The sequence below is a fragment of the Schistocerca serialis genome, chromosome 6, assembly GCF_023864345.2.
Source record: "Schistocerca serialis cubense isolate TAMUIC-IGC-003099 chromosome 6, iqSchSeri2.2, whole genome shotgun sequence".
NCBI lineage: Eukaryota > Metazoa > Arthropoda > Insecta > Orthoptera > Acrididae > Schistocerca > Schistocerca serialis.
The window spans coordinates 380,528,098-380,547,505 of NC_064643.1; the positions used below are offsets into that span (position 1 = coordinate 380,528,098).

At 43.3% G+C, this 19,408-nt stretch overlaps 1 protein-coding gene across 3 annotated transcripts in view; it reads left to right on the forward strand.

Annotated features, from left to right (window-relative positions):
- LOC126484137 (uncharacterized) overlaps positions 1 to 4,235 on the forward strand; it is a 375,463-nt gene extending 371,228 nt beyond the window's left edge. For all 3 annotated transcript variants that reach the window (XM_050107520.1, XM_050107518.1, XM_050107519.1), the window contains exon 8: positions 3,765 to 4,235. In XM_050107520.1, the coding sequence (XP_049963477.1) occupies positions 3,765 to 4,133 (369 nt within the window). In that variant the 3' untranslated portion in view covers positions 4,134 to 4,235. The remainder of the gene's footprint in view (positions 1 to 3,764) is intronic.
- Positions 4,236 to 19,408: the final 15,173 nt, after the last annotated feature.

The window sequence follows — 19,408 nt, forward strand, 5'->3', positions numbered from 1 at the left end:
GGGGTACGCGTTCCCACTATCACATTGACCCCAAAGTACAGAAGGCGCAAATTTGTGCAGTAGAACCAAAGTAGGAGGTTTCGCGAAGAATTAATGATCGTGGTGTGAGATGTACCTCCGTTGTCGGCAGAGAGTGATTTAGTTGTCGTCTTTTAGATCAGTGTTAGATTTATAACGCCAAACATTTTGTTCTTTATCACACGACACTGTATGTCCGGCGACACACATTCTCTAAACGTATTGCGTGCTCAGATCCTCTCAGTGCCATCCAGAGGCTCTGCGTACTCTGCAATTAGTACAGCGGAACCAAGACTGCCTTCAGTCGTACACTGATGCTGATCCAACGTGTCGTTCGTATGGATTCGAGAAGAAGGAATGAGGCGGCTTCTGCTAAGGCTGCATCTCTGCTTAGGGGCATTCAACTATTCTGCCCCATCGAATGATATCAGCGTTGTTATGAGTAGGCACATTCCGCATCTTTATGAGGAACATTGGTCGTCTCTTCATCGGCACATACTCGAACTCGGGGAGATCAAACCCCTCCCTACAGTTTGAGCAACTTCCTCTCGTCCATCTCGTCGCGAGGAGAGAATTCCAACTGGGCTACGTTTCGAGGACTGCCTTCTCAACCTTCGTCATCAGTTGGAGGATTCCGCACCGCTTGTCGCCAACTATAACGATCAGCTGACGGTGCGCGACTTTCTAAACTTATATCTTTGCTTTAAGCCCTTATATTGTAATGTGATTTTGTAATCTGAACTAGCTGAGGTAGTAACATATGCAGGAACGGGATGTAGACGTCATTCTACTCTTTAATCGCAGGAGCAACGTGGCGAGGGTAATTTAATTTTTGATCGTGGATTCCTTTGGTCATAAAGATGTTTAACAAGCTGCCTGTTATTCGGTTGGGTCGTTCTAAATTTTCATTTCTTTTGCAATGTGTTTGTCACTTTTTAACTACTTTTCGAGGGTACTTGCCATTGGTCTTTATAGTTTTATTCACGTGGTAATGCCTTTTAGCTTCCTATGAATAAATTAACTCCAAGCACCACAGAGTACTGTACTCAGAAAACAGAGGTATGATTTGGGCGCTTCTGACCTCCAGTTATTTTCGGTTGAAAGCTACAGAAAAGGACTGCTGCGTCTCCCACATTTGTTAACCTTGGGGGATGGAATAAATCTGAGCTCTATTAGACTGTACTGACGTGCATAGTGTTTCATACTGAAGACAACTATCTCTCAGACGACTCGTTGGGAGACCCATGTTTACTCGAATATCTTTGCTTCCTTTGTGACTTACTTTGAACAATTTCAGTTTTCCCTGTCAATAGGTGAGTGATGGACTATGGGCGTAATTGCATTTACGCCCTTTTCCCATCAAAGTGACAAATCGATACCTCCATATTTGAATCACTCACCTTGAAAATTTTGACTTGATATCTTCGGTGTAAGCTAAGCAATCATCTTAAGAAGGCAGTGGGTGACAGGCAGTTGTGATCCTGTTTAATGCGTATAGGATATTGTATCGACTCTGAGCTGCGTTGCGTGTTAACTTGTGTGATATAATGAGTGAAGTGAGTGATAATGAGTCAGAAAATGACTTTACAGACAAAAAGAAGTCAGTGTCACCGGAAGTTTGGCATTTATGGAAGAAAGCTCAAGAAGGGGGAAACTGTACATTCAAAAGAAGAGTATGTCATAATCTTCAAACAATGCAGAGAGAAACCAGAGCCATTTCACCTCATTGAGGGAAGTGAGCTTATTAAAGATTGGAAGAAAAGTTTAATGGGCTTCTTCTCATTAAAGCCACAGGGGAAAATTTCCTTTCCAGTTGCAGTCTTATGTGAGGATGCACTTTGGGAATTATGAACCAATCGGTGCTTCAAAATCATATTGGAAGGTTGAAACCTTCCCGTCTCCCCTAAATCTCTTTTGTTACGCAATCGTCCCTTCTACGATAACCTATGAAACCTTCCCTTAGGATTTATATCTCTTGCTTAATAATAGCAAATGAAATCTTCCCTTTGAAATTAAATCTCTTTCTCAATAATAGTAAGTGCAATCTTCGCATACAAATTTAAATGCTGCTTATTAAAAGTGATTTGCTGATTATTTCGATGAAACATAGAATGTGTCGTCGTCGTGGCCCTCACTCCTTACCTGCAATAACGCAAAACTGTTCCTTACCTTTTTTACTGTTACTGGATCGCCATCTGACTACTACATCGAACTGGGACATGAATATACTTACTCTGTTTTACTATACTCTATTTGCTGCTGGTGGGCTGTCGTAATAAGTGGCTGTATTTATTACCAAAGCTGACGTTATTTTTTAATAACAAAACTGATGTTATTCTTTAATTAATTTGACTGAAGTTACTTAATTCAAAGTGAAACTTTTTCTTGACAACAACAAAATTTTGCAAAGTTTTACGTTGATGGTTTTGGGATGGATTATAATCAGTAATGCAATATTGCTGGCAAAAATGAATTATATTCTGAATGAAATGATTTTACAAACGTTCAAATGGGTCTTACTTTTTACAATATCCTTACAGCTCACATTGCGCAAACATACTTTCAGCAGTCTTGAGTTTCTCAAAAAAATTATTCAATAATATTAGTTCCTCTTGTGATAATAGTTAGCTGATGTCTCTGTACATCCGTTTATAATCTGTTGTAAATCATAGCTAGTGGCTGGCAGGCACACCGCTCCTCTCAACCTCTCGCTTCAGACCCGCTACCGACTCGCTTCACTTCTCGCTTACTACTGACTTCCTACGAACGCTAAAGTGCGGTCTCTCCCTCGAGCAATGCTTTCTGGTGCAGACAATCCCGGCTACCATTACAAAAAGTATCAATGCGCGGTCTTTCCAGCTCTTTTCTTAAAATGTATCCATACGGGGTCTCTCCTGCCCTTTTTAAAATTATATCAATGTGCGGTCTCTCCCGCCAACAATTCTTTGTTGCAGACATTCCCTGCAACCACAGTTATCTCCATAATGACAAATATTAATTATTCCTACTTAATCCTATAAATAAAATATAAACATCTTTCAAAAATTGTGGTTTGTAAATAGCGAATAGAAATATACACGTCTTACAAGGTCTTTATACCCTTTAAGTTCATTAAGAAATCAACAAGACTCCCTGAAGATATTTAATTTTTGTCATTAACAGAGAAACCAACCGTAGAATAAAAGTTGAAGGACATTCAAAACCTGTTGCGCTTCCTTCCTAATACAGTAAAAGGCTGGTATGAAGAACTTCTAGACATAGTAAATAGTGTAGAAGCTACCGATCCTGAACAGGAGCTATAATGGCCATGAAGGTATAGTTTTTGTTAATGTAAAGTTTAACTGGATAATAAAATAATAAAAAAAATTTCAACTGGATTCTTGTGATATTTTGCAGATGTATCATGGTTTGATGGAGAAAGGGCGTAAACCATTCATCTTATTTTGGATAATATATCACAAATGGAAGAAATCTCTTCAGTTGTAAGGAATGATTCTGTATGTTAAAAGTATGGTCTATGACAGAATTATTACATCATTGAAATATAACTGTTTTTCAATAAGACATAATCATGCAAATATTCAGCTTACTTTTGCCGGAAATGCACTTCCCCTACTTACGCCCATAGTCCAACAAACTCGTCAAATATGATGTACCCTGCGTAATAGCACTTCTTATCAATATCTACTACTCAGTTGCCTGCATAGCATAAATGTACAAGGCTCAGAATAAACTGCTCTGCCCAGGTGTGCGGCGTGATTCCCTGCTCTCGAGACGACATGGATTCGTGCGGCATGTTGACGCTACCCGACGAGGCCGCACACGCGACGGTGTTCCGGACCATCAGCATCAGCGGCGTCTTCAGCACCAACCACACGCTGGTGACGGCCAACACGCTGCTGCCGGGGCTGGCGCCGCTCCCGGCCGACAGGTTCAACATGACCACCGCGCCGGCGGGGGAGAAGCTCAAGCGGTTCACGCTGAAGACTACTGCCGCCGTCATGGAGGAGGGCGTCTCGCTCTTCACGTTCGCCATATACTCGAGAGTCTACAAAAGAGACGGCGAGCCGGCGACCACACCACAAGAGACCTTAGTCGACTCTGACAACTGTTAGTGCTCTGAGAAATTTCGCGACTCCGTATCTGTTATGTGCTATTAAACTGAATGTCTGTACTGTGGCAACAGAGAATAAAATGTTGAATGAGGTTTCCTGTAACCCGGCTCTCTACCCACTGATCAATCGTTTGATGCAAATCCAGCGACAAGTGGTACCAGCTAACATTCCACTTTGAAAACTAAATGTAAATTCCTGAGCTGGAATACAGACAACAGAGAATAGGCAATTAATTTAGCCAACAAATCAACGTTGGATTATAGGTCGTTGGAGTATATCAGTAACTCACCCAAAGTTCATGTCAAGTAACGTTCAACGATCTCGAAGAATACACAAATATAAAAATGTATGTATGTTCCACGTCTCCTCCTAAACCACTTCACTGATTTCAACCAAACATGCTACATATATCAGTTACTGTCTGTAAAGAGTCGCTGTAGGGGTAAGAACCACCTACCTACCAAAGGGGTGCATGTGAAATGGAAGTGTACTCAATGACGTGCAAACACCCAGACTTCATTCATCCAGTATTTGTAAATGAGTGCACTTAGTGACTTGCAACAAACTTTATACATCATTTAAAACCATTAAGCAACTTTTTCTCGCTCCGAACTCTCCTGCTCTCCCCACCCGCGCCCCAGGAATGCCTTCTCAGGCTCGGAAGCTCGCTCCCATGGACTACTAAAATTATTACCCGGTGTTCCGGTTCACGCTCTTCTCACACAATACAATTTATACTGAAATGGAATGTTTGTATTGTAGGGCGGGAAACCCCGTCTGGCGTTCTTCGGCTGCCTAGTGCAACTATTTTTATTCGACGCCACTTCGGCGACTTCCGCGTCGTTGATACTGCTGCTGCTAATGATGATGCTAGTGAAATGATAATGAGGACAACGCAACGCCCAACCCCTGAGCGGGTAAAGTCTCTGACTCTGCTGGAAACGAACACTGACCCGCCACATGGATGTTAGGCACGCTACATTTTTTCTCCTCACTCACTTTTCTGATTCTAAGACCGAGATTCGAACTTGGGTCTCCTGCTTACCAGACAGATGCGCTGAGACGACACAGCTGCGAATGCTGACTGTAATAACAGAATGTACGTAGGTGTGTGTATTTCCCATAGTCAGTACGTCTTCGATGTTTTGCACATCGCTCAGTAATGGTAAGGATATATTGACCCACAAGTAAATATATGTATTCCACTGACTCTGAGACCAAGAGAGTCCTTCTTCAGATGCACAATCTGTATGTTCTCGATTGCTTGAAACATACACACAACAACAAAAGTTTTGCTTCACTTCGGTTCCGACAGTTCGGGAACCTGTACGGAAAATTGGAATAGAGATCAAAATAAACATCATTTCCGCCCGTTTTATTGCTCATGGAAACCACACATTGCAAGTTGTACCACCATACAGAAAGACCTGCAGAGGTGGTGGTCCAGACTGCTCTACACACCGGTCCCTCTAATACCCAGTTGCACGTCCTCTTGCATTGATGCGTGCCTGTATTCGTCGTTGCATATTATCAAGTTCATCAGGGAACTGTTGATCCAGATTGTCCAACTTTTCAATGGCGATTCGGCGTTGATCTCTCAGAGTGGTTGGTGGGTCACGTCGTCCATAAACAGCCCTTTTTTTATCCATCCCAGGCATGATCGATAGGGTGCATGTCTAGAGAACATGCTGGCCACTCTAGTCGAGCGATGTCGTTATCCTGGAGGAAGTCATTCACAAGATATGCACGAAGGGGCGAGAATTTCCGTCCATGAAGACGAATGACTCGTCAATATGTTGCCAATATGGGTGCACTGTCGGTCGGAGGATGGCATTCACGCGTCGTACAGCCGTTACGGGGCCTTCCATGACCAACAGCGGCGTACGTCGGCCCCTCACAATGCCACCCTAAAACAACATGGAATCTCCAAGTTGCTGCACTCGCTGGACAGTGTGTCTAAGGCGTTCAGCATGATCGAATTCCCTCCAAACACGTCTACGACGGTTGTCTGGTTGAAAGTATATGCAGCACTCATCGGTGAAGAGAACGTAATGGCAATACTGATTGGTACATTCGGCATGTTGTTGGGCCCATCTGTACCGTGCTGCATGGCGTCTTCGTTGCAAAGATGGACCTCGCCATGGTCGTCGAGAGTGAAGTTGCGCATCATGCAGCCTGTTGTGCACACTATGAGTCGTAACATGCTGTCCTGTGGCTGCAAGAAAAGCATTATTCAACGTGGTGTCGTTGCTGTCAGGGCTCCGTAGGTAGCAGTCATCCACAGCAGTAATAGCCCTGGGTCGGCCTGAACGAGGCATTTCATCAACAGATCCTGTCTCTCTGTATCTCTTCCATGTCCGAACAACATCGATTTGGTTCACTCCGAGACTCCTGGATACTTCCCTTGTTGACAGCCCTTCCTGGCGGACGCGATCGAACCGCGGTATTGTCTGCCATGGTTTAACTACAGACAACACGAGCTTTGTTCCTCCTTCCTGGTGGGATGACTGAAACTGATCGGCCGTCGGACTCACTCCGACTAATAGACGCTGCTCATCCATGGCTGTTTACATCTTTGGACGGGTTTAGTGACATCTCTGAATAGTCAGAGGAACTGTGTCTGTGATACAATATCCACAGTCAAGGTCTATTTACAGGAGTTCTAGGAGCTGGGGTGAACCAAAACTTTTTTTGACGTATGTGTGTGTGTTACATATCTTATTTTCAGGTCCTTGCGTCTTTTGCTAGATGTAAAAAAGCAGAAAAATAGAAGTGCAATGTGATTATTCAACATTTTCGTGGTTTTGTTTACAGAGGGAAGAACGTTTATGTAAACCATCTCTTATCCCAGGCTTCTATATACCGCGATTTTGTTTCAAAAGGAGCAGTAGAATGTGCAACAACAGCGGCAACTGGGACAGCGGCTGTTATAGCCGCTTAGTGCTGTGTGGGGAGCAAGCCCCCGTCCTGAGAAAACACAGATACGCGCTGGTTTGTGTATATTACTGTGAAAGCACTGCTATTATCAGCGCAGACGTGGAGACACTTAACCGTACCATAGATAAGGATCATAACAGTTGAGTATCTGTTGAGAGGCAGAGTCGGAGAACATATTGTCTGCTGCAGTCGGTGTCAAGACATTATTAGCAAACTCTGGTTGTTAGGACACATAGTTGAGAACAATGTGACAGTAATTGCGGAAATACGCAGTTTGCTGTGGCCTTCTCCACCAGACATCACGGCGCCTAGAGTATCAGCAACCAAACTGACAGCTTGCAGCCGCAGGTTGCCCGCCTCGCAGGCACACAGAAGCACTACACAACCGACAGGCAATATTGATGAACGGCCACAACAACAACACAGCAATGACACCAGCGGCCACTACCTGCCCACATAAACATAAGGAAGAGGTCGCTGCAGATCCCAGAACTATTTTCACACGTTAAACCACGTGATGGAAAGTAGTTGCGAAGTACTCATTCGCCGAAGCCCTATAAAGGCCGGCGCTCGGCCACATATCGGCAGTTGATCGACCGCTAGCAGACGTGGATAGCTCCCGCCACGGCAGCCCGGCTGGTCTTTGGATTAGGCTTGGTATATCGGATAATTCTCTGGTGGGGACTAGTAGGAAATTATTTCAGTTGTTTTCTATATTATTCTTTTATGTAGTTGTGATTCGAAGACGGATCACTGTGTTGTGTTGGTTTTATGCTTGGAAAATTTTTTTGGTTAATTGAATAGTCCAATAAATTGTTTTCGGACTTTGATCGTTAGTTTCTCTTGCTTAGGCAGACATATCACAGTTCATTATTTTGTTGAAGAATGCAAATTATTTGTGACTCTAAAATAGAATGTAAATGTGCAGTTTCTAGTGTTCTGCTAACAAAAAGCGAGTGGCGTCCCGTATAAACAAACTTATTGGAAAATTAATTATTTCTAAAATATTTGTTCCTTCTAAAGAGTTTATTACAGCCTCAAGCTAACCGATATGCGACTTACGTGCTGTTTTCTGTGCAGGGGACAACTACTATAGAATACTGCAGGTTGGTGAACACTTATTAAATGGTTCAAATGGCTCTGAGCACTATGGGACTTAACAGCTATGGTCTTCAGACCCCTAGAACTTAGAACTACTTAAAACTAACTAACCCAAGGACATCACGCAACACCCAGTCATCACGAGGCAGAGAAAATCCCTGACCCCACCGGGAATCGAACCCGGGCGCGGGAAGCGACAATGCTACCGCACGACCACGTGCTGCGGACTACACTTATTAAAACTTACGCATTCCACTCAGGACGCTGAAAGCAAACAGGCACCAATTTTAGAACAAATGTGATCAGTGAGACGTCATCTGTGATAACACGGAGGACGTATGAAGGAGAAAAATTTCCAAGGGAAGGGATTTATCATGCGCACGTATATACACTCCTGGAAATTGAAATAAGATCACCGTGAATTCATTGTCCCAGGAAGGGGAAACTTTATTGACACATTCCTGGGGTCAGATACATCACATGATCACACTGACAGAACCACAGACACATAGACACAGGCAACAGAGCATGCACAATGTCGGCACTAGTACAGTGTATATCCACCTTTCGCAGCAATGCAGGCTGCTATTCTCCCATGGAGACGATCGTAGAGATGCTGGATGTAGTCCTGTGGAACGGCTTGCCATGCCATTTCCACCTGGCGCCTCAGTTGGACCAGCGTTCGTGCTGGACGTGCAGACCGCGTGAGACGACGCTTCATCCAGTCCCAAACATACTCAATGGGGGACAGATCCGGAGATCTTGCTGGCCAGGGTAGTTGACTTACACCTTCTAGAGCACATTGGGTGGCACGGGATACATGCGGACGTGCATTGTCCTGTTGGAACAGCAAGTTCCCTTGCCGGTCTAGGAATGGTAGAACGATGGGTTCGACGACGGTTTGGATGTACCGTGCACTATTCAGTGTCCCCTCGACGATCACCAGTGGTGTACGGCCAGTGTAGGAGATCGCTCCCCACACCATGATGCCGGGTGTTGGCCCTGTGTGCCTCGGTCGTATGCAGTCCTGATTGTGGCGCTCACCTGCACGGCGCCAAACACGCATACGACCATCATTGGCACCAAGGCAGAAGCGACTCTCATCGCTGAAGACGACACGTCTCCATTCGTCCCTCCATACACGCCTGTCGCGACACCACTGGAGGCGGGCTGCACGATGTTGGGGCGTGAGCGGAAGACGGCCTAACGGTGTGCGGGACCGTAGCCCAGCTTCATGGAGACGGTTGCGAATGGTCCTCGCCGATACCCCAGGAGCAACAGTGTCCCTAATTTGCTGGGAAGTGGCGGTGCGGTCCCCTACGGCACTGCGTAGGATCCTACGGTCTTGGCGTGCATCCGTGCGTCGCTGCGGTCCGGTCCCAGGTCGACGGGCACGTGCACCTTCCGCCGACCACTGGCGACAACATCGATGTACTGTGGAGACCTCACGCCCCACGTGTTGAGCAATTCGGCGGTACGTCCACCCGGCCTCCCGCATGCCCACTATACGCCCTCGCTCAAAGTCCGTCAACTGCACATACGGTTCACGTCCACGCTGTCGCGGCATGCAACCAGTGTTAAAGACTGCGATGGAGCTCCGTATGCCACGGTAAACTGGCTGACACTGACGGCGGCGGTGCACAAATGCTGCGCAGCTAGCGCCATTCGACGGCCAACACCGCGGTTCCTGGTGTGTCCGCTGTGCCGTGCGTGTGATCATTGCTTGTACAGCCCTCTCGCAGTGTCCGGAGCAAGTATGGTGGGTCTGACACACCGGTGTCAATGTGTTCTTTTTTCCATTTCCAGGAGTGTATCTCACCCCACCGCTCCCTCTCACCCTCTCTTTTTCATCCTGCTATAAGCTTGTGGATGTTTTCTCTCAGCTTCAGGCTGAGGCTGATTTAGTTGGTTCGATAGGCGGACGTGCTGTTCTCGTCGACGAGCAGAACTGCATTCAATGTGGTAAATACCAAATCTTTGCGGTTGACTTAACAAACCACACAGAAAGAATCTCAACACCTGAGATACGATTAGGGCTTTCTACCATTCCAGTAGGAATCTCTGGCAAACAGCTTGAATTCTATATCGACAGCAAACTGTTGTGGCCACGCCATGTGGAATATTTGATTTCCAAGGTCGATCGATCACTCATTGTCACACGAGCGGTACCTCACGTGCGAGACATGATTCGTTCTACAATGGATTATGGGTGCATGTTACATGAAAATGACTCGACGTCTGTCAAGCGAGTTCGATGCTCTGCAGTACCGTACCATACGAATCTGTCTTGGGGTAATGAATTCTGTATCCTTTGGTGGAGGCAAGGGAGGACTTTCTGTGCTCAGAAATTCATACGTAGTAGAGCAACGCAAACAGTTTCTCCTCTCCTACATAATCTTATCAGCCTTACCGGGATAAATGGGAATATCAATAGGATTTAAAGGAGGAGAGCACACACATTAGTTCAAAGTTTCAGACAGTAACGATATGTGATACCCCTCGTCCTGAAAGACTCTCTGCTTTCCGCGTACCGATCTACAGGCCCAAAATCTTTTATCACACCGGCTGGTCGGACCCATCATACTCTTCTCCTTACGGCCCCTCCAATTGGATTAAACGTGCTGTCTTCGTTGAAAATATTTGCTGATGGCTGCAAAACAAGAGAAGGACCTGTTTGATTGCTTCTGAGGCGATCCACAGTCTTGGGCTAGCCAGCATCTTCACTGCCGAAGATCTTGCACTTAAGGAGGCCTTTCGATATGTGGTTCGATGTTGTTAAATTACTCTACCAGTCTGAAAGCCAACATAAACATGTCCAGTTGTTACGTGTCAAGGAATACTCTGGCATCTCATGCAAAGATATGGTGGACGACCTGGCGAAAGAAAGAGTGACTGAAGGCCAACCTTACTACAATTGTCTTCCACTCACAGATTTTGTTGCTACCGTCAGTAGAAAGTACCTAAAGAATTGTCACAGATGTAGCAGATCTCATAACATTCCTATGGAAGACATGTAGCCGCAATAGTGTCGAGTATTCAGCGAAAAATCAGGATATCCCAAATCAATGTACCTCGACGTCATATCGCCACTATAACGCGCCTCCGGCTGGTTCACGACCGTTATCCTTGACATCTTTATAGGATGAAAGTTCAATCATCCATGTATTGCGATGCCCACCAACTGCGATTGCAGACCTTAACTACGTGATAATAGGGTGTTGGTGTTACGAAAGACAACGCTGAAACTTTTTCAGGGCCTTTATAAGAGCAGGAACTCCGCAACCTATTTCTGTGACGAATCTCTTTCGGCAGCTGTCGACAACGGACTATGTCAGTGTTGCCCTGTTTCAGCAAGAAGCAGACATTCTGTTATGTCAGACACAAAGGATCCAGCTTGAGAAGCTGTAATATTATGGACTGTGTTGTATGTGTGATTGTACAAAATGTACCATGAAGTTTAACTGCTATTAACATAATTTCCGTTGCCTTAGCTATAATGTATGTTCTATACCAAATCTGTGAATAATTAATTCTCTGGAATAAATGATGACTAACTGACAACCTCAGCTGCCGACAGGTGTTGTTGATATACCTCGATGTAGACAGCTGAAAATGTGTGCCCCGACCGGGACTCAAACCCGGGATCTCCTGCTTACATGGCAGACGCTCTATCCATCTGAGCCACCGAGGACACACATGAATAGCGCGACTGCAGGGACTTATCCCTTGCACGCTTCCCGTGAGACTCACATTCCCAACTGTCCACATTTCTACATATGTATTGTGCCTGATAGACATTTGCCCACTCACTCATTACTCGCGCACCTAACTAACCTAAGGACGTCACACACATCCATGCCCGAGGCAGGTTTCGAACCTGCGACCGTACCGGTCTCGCGGCTTCAGACTGCAACGCCTAGAACCGCACGGCCACTTCGGTCGGCTGAGGTTGTCAGTTAGTCATCATTTATTCCAGGGAAAAGCTGCACGGTCATCAACAGTAACTGTTCTTTCGAGAACAAGTTACTATCTTCGTATATATAGTTAAAGGCTACCCAGCCATTGACCTTCGTCTGTGCGAATGCGCACAGGTTGCCCAAACTCTTACGGGAATCGCCAAAGCGTGCGTGAGTGATGAGTGAGTGGGCAAATGTCTATCAGGCACAATACATACGTAGAATTTTGGACAGTTGGGAATGTGAGTCTCACGGGAAGCGTTCAAGGGATAAGTCCCTGCAGTCGCGCTATTCATCTGTGTCCTCGGTGGCTCAGATGGATAGAGCGTCGCCATGTAAGCAGGAGATCCCGGGTTCGAGTCCCGGTCGGGGCACACATTCTCAGCTGTTCACAACGAGGAATATCAACAACACCTGTCGGCAGCTGAGGTTGTCAGTTAGTCATCATTTATTCCAGGGAAAAGCTGCACGGTCATCAACAGTAACTGTTCTTTAGAGAAGAAGTTTATGTCTTCGTATATATAATTAATTCTCTGGCTAAACACTTATCTCCAAAGGTCAGCAAATAAGTCAATAAAAAGCTCCGTATCTAGTATCGCGTAGCAGCTAAATTACTAAAGAGGTTACGGGACTAAGAAAATGACTCAGTAGCTCATGTTCCCTGACATTCCCATTAGCCTGCCTTCTCTGAAATACATTTTCACGTTTTTATTTGGGCAACCACAATGTAAAATAATTTTAACGCTGGTGTTCTATAGGAGACTAAATGTATAAACAACTGCTCCGGAAAAATCGAACAAATGATCGTGTGCAGCACATTTACTGCAGAAAACGACAATACCTGAATTTTTTGTGCTGGCTCGCACAATTCAGTTCCACAGTGCTACTCTGATAATTACCGTGCTGTTGCATTTGTTAGCTTAAGTGATTCGTTTCCGAATTTCACTTGTAATCCTGGTGCAACACAGCGGTTTTTGTCGTGAAATTTCAATCAGCAGAAGCGCTAATTGGCCCCAGTACTCGTGTAAATGCGAAACGCAGTTGTAGCCATGAGTGACATTTTTATTGCTCGGTTTAATTTCGAATTTCATGTTTCTTGCTAAATAGGTTGTTGTCTCCGAAAAATCGGTGATTCATTATGGAGGGTGATTAAACCGACTGACAAACATCATTTAATTTATGTTTTCGGGTTATGACAAGTGCACTGCAGCGTAATCTCGTAACGTTTGTACAAGAGAACTCGTTTCAGAGCGGAATTACCCCACTCTCATGTTAGTGGCACATTAGTTAGAAAATTGTTACCATCGAAGCTGTTAACATATTATGAAGGATAAAGATAAAATAGCCTTATATTCATTTTAATCTCGCTTCCCAGCTTCCACCTCCTTCTGTCATTCAAAAACTCTTCACGTATTCTCTTTTTTTCATTTTAGCACGAATATTTTCGTATTAGCTTCTGCTTGGCTGTTTGCACTTTATTTCCCTCTAGGCGAACTCCTTCCCGTATTCTTCTCAGGTATATGCGACTATTCATCGTTCTTAGATATCCATACCGGAGCAGACGTTTTATTTTGATGGTCTTTTAACGTTACTTCTACATTCATACATCCGGTTACAGAGTCAATTCGCACATGACAGATACAACTGTTTCTTCTCCAAAAGCCCATTTTCAGCATGAATAATCTTCGACGCTATCTTTTGCTCGGCATCAAAGAGTCTGTAGACAACAAAACATTCCGAAACAAATTTGTGCCACCTGCATATTTGAGAAAGAGCGTGGGCGTAAGTAGAAGTTTACCAGGTAATTATGGAACAAGCCTTATGAATATGAGTAAATTACTTTATTGTAGAAAACTTAACTGGAGCTTTCGAAAGAGCAATTTTATGGGTGAAATTAGAAACACAGTTACTCCACCCCATTCGGTCTCACACTTGCATCCTCCTTGGCAAGCTGTACATAAGTTAATCGAGACATAATCTATAGGTTTTTTGTTGCGTTTTCTTTATCGGTATTGCATTTGCTTCGGGAATGGTTTTTCTGACGCTCGATGACCTGCTTGATACCTGAATGCTTTCAGTTGCAATTATTTCCTTAGGGAAAACCCGCACAACTAGGGACTAAATTACAGAAATGTAATCACCTGCATATAAACTATTTCTTGCTTATCGTGAACAGGTCCTGAGTACTCTGACTAGTCAGAAGAAATCAATTCTAAAACGCCACCATCCTAACCACACCTAAGGAAAAATTCACGAGAAGCCGAAGAATAATTCAGCTTCGCGTAAGAAATCCGAAATAATTCGTAAACTGATCACTGGCAGGAATCCAAAGTTATCAATACCTTAAATTACTAATTAACAGGGCACTTTTTTTCAAAAAGGAAGGGATCATAACTTACTGATAAAAGATGGGTTACTGTACTTGCTGTACCTCCAACCTGCAATTACCTTTCACTATTACTACTCGCAGAAGGCAGGCTAAGTGTCGTCTTCGTATTACTCAGTACTGATAGTCCTGAAGTCTGCGACTGAACTTGGCCCGACCAGCAATGGGCGACTGGTTAAGCCAGCGTTGAAAAGGGGCGCTGAATTATGCCTTCCTGGAGGTTTATTGCTGTCCACTCTTTCGATTGGCGCACGAATCAACATCTTCTTTGTGCCTTTTTAGCTTTAGGACTGTACATGTTTTCAACGACGGACAACGATAATCTTTTGTTTGGCATTCAGTAGCAGCTCCGCTGCCTGGCGCCGGCTATTCAGTCTTCTGGTCGCAGCTAACTGCGTTGCCCACAAGTATCCTACCGCCCTGAAACAATTTAATATCGTTGAAGACGGAATTTCCCTTTCTTGGACCATGTTGGTTTACTTGCCTGCCAATGCGCACTCACATCACTTAACCGATCCCATCACTAGAATGTGACGTGGAACATAGTGACATCTCGGCAACATGCGGTCCCTTACAGCTCAACATGTTTGAAGCCAGTGTATAACGCATTCTATTTGATCCTGCCCACTGGGATCTGTTCTCACAGATGCGAACAGGAAGAACTGGAAAATTGGGTATTCTATGGGATTAATGATTCGAAAAAATTTATTCGACTCTGGTTAAAACTTCAAAACGTTCTAGAGTTACCGTCATTGACCAGTAACAAAAATATTCTAGGTACCAGATTAGAATCCAGCCACAGCTTAAACTCTAAAAAAAAGTCATCAGCAACCGAGGCTGAATTCAGCTGGTATGTGGAGTCACCCACATTCTCCCAGTGGCCTAGCCAAACGGGTCGGAGTATCAGACAGTCGTAGAACAACCTCTCGCCCTAGGGGTACCTCTAAAGGGCTGAACATTCAGCAGTGATCACCGGCATATGATTCAGTAGAGATGGAAACCACTGTTTTAATGACACACAATGATTATGCAGCCGATAGGTAGTCCGTAATTGAAAAAGTGTCATAATCTTCTATCCATTGGCAAAACATTCCACCTAAGTCCCTATTCGGATCTCCGGAATGGGACTGCCAAGAAGAAGGTAACGATAAAAAAATGGAATAATGAACGAAAGGGAAACATACTGCCAATCGGAGAGTGGCATATCAGAAGCTGAAAGTGCTAAAGATTTATCAAAATCTCAAAAGGAAATCTAAAGGCGAAGTCTAGATTTAATGGCAGTCAGTGAAATGAAATGGAAAGAAGACCGGTTTTTCCGCTCTGACGAATGTAGGGTAATACAAACAACCATAGTTTCAATGTTAAAAACTCACTTGAGGATTAGACACACTTGGAAAGAGCCTGGATATACGAAAAGATTACGGCTGGATAACATCAACTTCAGACGATATTCCGAAATCAGAAATCTGATGTAGACAGGAGCAAATATAGATTCAGATCAGAATTTAGCAATGATGAAGATTAGGCTGAAGTTTAATAGAGTCATCTCGAAAAATGAGTGTCCAAAGAAATGGGATTCTGAATTACTGAAAAATTACGAGATGCGTTTAAAGTAATCTGACGGAATAATGAATATAACCGTTGGCACTTCGGTAATCGACTTCTCTAACGAAGGCACTCACAGAAGCTGGACCTACAAACATAGATGCAAGGAAGGTAACTGCAAAGCAACAACAAGGATCAGAAAAAATGCTTCAGTTGATAGCTGAAGTAATATACAAACATTCAGTGACATTCTGGAACTTAGGAAGCAAAAAATAGTTAGTGCGGGGAAGCCAAAGCGAAATGTCTGCAGGAAAATGTGAAGGTATCGAAGCAGGAATAATTACCGGAAGGACAGATTCAGGTATAAATGAATCAAAACAATCTGTAGTGTAATTAGAAACAAAGGCGGCAACGTTAATAGTGCAACGGGAACTGCACTATTGAGCGCAGAGGAGAGAACAGACATGTGGGAAGAGCACATTGGAGGCCTCTACGAAGTGGGTGACTCGGGTAATGATGTGACTGAGTAAGAAATGGTAGTCGATATGGTAGACAGGGATCCAGTTTATTTATTTATTTATTGTTCCGTGGGACCAAATTAAGGAGAAGTCTCCATGGTCATGGAACGAGTCAATACATGAAATTATAACACGATAGTAGAAACAGATAAAATGAAATACAAGAAACGTATTCAGGCGACAATTCGTAAATTTAAATAAAGAAAATCAACAATATAACACTGGAATTTGCTTAATTTTTCAGCTCTTCCAGGAGCTCCTCGACAGAATAGAAGGATTGAGCCATGAGGAAACTCTTCAGTTTAGACTTAAAAGCGTTTGGGATACTGCTAAGATTTTTGAGTTCTTGTGGTGGCTTACTGAAAATGGATGCAGCAGAATAGTGCACTCCTTTCTGCACAAGAGTCAAGGAACTGCATTCCACATGCAAATTTGAGTTCTGTCTGGTATTAACTGAGTGAAAGCTGCTAACTCTTGGGAATAAGCTAATATTGCCTACAACAAACGACATTAAAGAAAATACACACTGTGAGGGCAATGTCAGAATTCCCAGACTATTGAATAGGAGTCGACAAAAGGTTCTCCAACTTACACCACATATAGCCCGAACAGCCCGTTTTTGAGCCAAAAATAACTTTTTTTAATCAGAAGAGTTACCCCAAAAAATAATACCATATGACATAAGCGTATGAAAGTATGCGAAGTAGACTACTTTTCGTGTGGAACTGTCTCTTATTTCAGATACTGTTCTAATGGTAAATAAAGCACCATTTAGTTTCTAAACAAGATCCTGAACATGGGCATTCCACAACAGCTTACTATCTATCAGGACGCCTAGGAACTTGAACTGTTCCGTCTCGCTTATAATATGCCCATTCTGTCTGATCAAAATATCAGTTCTTGTTGAATTGTGAGTTAGAAACTGTAAAAAGTGAGTCTTACTGTGATTTAGCATCAAAGTATTTTCCACAAGCCACGAACTTATTTCATGAACTACATTATTTGATAATGTTTCAATATTACACACAAGATCCTTCATTACCAAGCTGGTGTCATCAGCAAACAGAAATATTTTTGAATCACCTGTAATAATAGAAGATATATCATTTATATAAATAAGAAACAGCAGCGGCCCCAGCGCCGACCCTTGGGGAATGCCCCACGTAACAGTGCCCCATTGTGACTGAAAATCACTACCACTCTCAATATTGCGGACAATTACCTTCTGCTTTCTGTTCTTAAAGTAAAAGGCGAACCAATTGTAGGCTACTCCCCTTACTCCATAATGGTCCAACTTCTGCAGTGATATTTTGTGGTCAACACAGTCAAAAGCCTTCGTTAAATCAAAGAAAACACCTAGCGTTCGCAACCTTTTATTTAATCCGTCCAAAACCTCACAGAGAAAAGAAAATATAGCATTTTCTGTTGTTCAACAATTTCTAAACCCAAACTGTACATTTGACACCAAATTATGTGAATTTAAATGCTCCAGTAACATTGTATACACAACCTTCTCGATAACTTTAGCAAACACCGATGGCATAGAAATAGGTCTATAATTGTCAACATTATCCCTGTCTCCCTTACCCCATCATATCCATGAGAGTTCTTGATCTTTAGTGATGTAATTATTAACTCAATCTCCCTCTTGTCAGTATCATGGAGGAGCATTTCAGGTAAAAGTCTCGGAACACTTTTTTCTATGAGCGCTATATGATTCCCTGTTGGGACTGGGTTTCTATTTAGTTCACCTACTATATTCAAATAGTGATTATTAAATACTGCACACATATGTGACTTATCAGTAACACGGACATTCCCACTACGCACTGATTCCATATCCTCGACCTGTCTGTTCAGACCAGCCACTTCCTTTACGACTGACCATATGGTTTTAATTTTATCCTGAGACTTGGCTATTCTATCTGCATACCACATACTTTTTGATTTCCTAATAACTTTTTTAAGCACCTTATAATATTGTTTGAAATGGGCTGCTGCATTTAGATTTTGACTGTTTCTAACGTTTTGATATAATTGCCACTTTGTAGTACAGGATATTCTTATCCCTCTAGTCAGCCACCCAGGCTGCTGTTTGTGCTAGTACCCTGTGTTGAACGTTCTAACGGAAAGCAACTTTCAAAGAACACGAGAAAAGTCTTGAGGAAAGCATTATATTTATTGTCTACTGTATCAGTACTATAAATATCTTGCCACTCTTGTTCCTTGATAAGGTTTACAAAGGTCTCTACAGCAACTGGATCAGCTTTCCTAAAAAGTTGACAACTACATTTAACATGTGTTGCAGCACAAAAATCTTTTATAGTTAAAATTTGTGCATCATGATCTGAAAGGCCATTCACTTTTTTGCTAACAGAATGCCCTTCTAGTAATGAGGAATGAACAAAAATGTTGTCTATGGTTGTTCTACCGTTCGTTTGCACTCTCGTCGGAAAGAATACGGTTTGCATAAGATTATATGAATTAAGGAGGTCTACCAGCATCCTTTTCCTTGCACGATCACTTATACAATTAAAATTGAAGTCACCACATATAACTAACTTTTTGTATTTCCTATAAAGTGAACCAAGTACCTCCTCTAGCTTTACTAAAAATTTTGTAAAATTGGAGTCTGGGGATCTATAAATAACAACAGTTAGAAGTTTAACTCCACTAAATTTAACCACACCTGCGCAACATTCAAACACCTTTTCAATGCAGTACTTTGAAACATCAATTGACTCAAATAGGATACCGTTTTTCACATACATGGCTACTCCCCCACACCGCAAAGAACTCCTAGAAAAGCTGCCAGCCAACCTGTACCCTGGT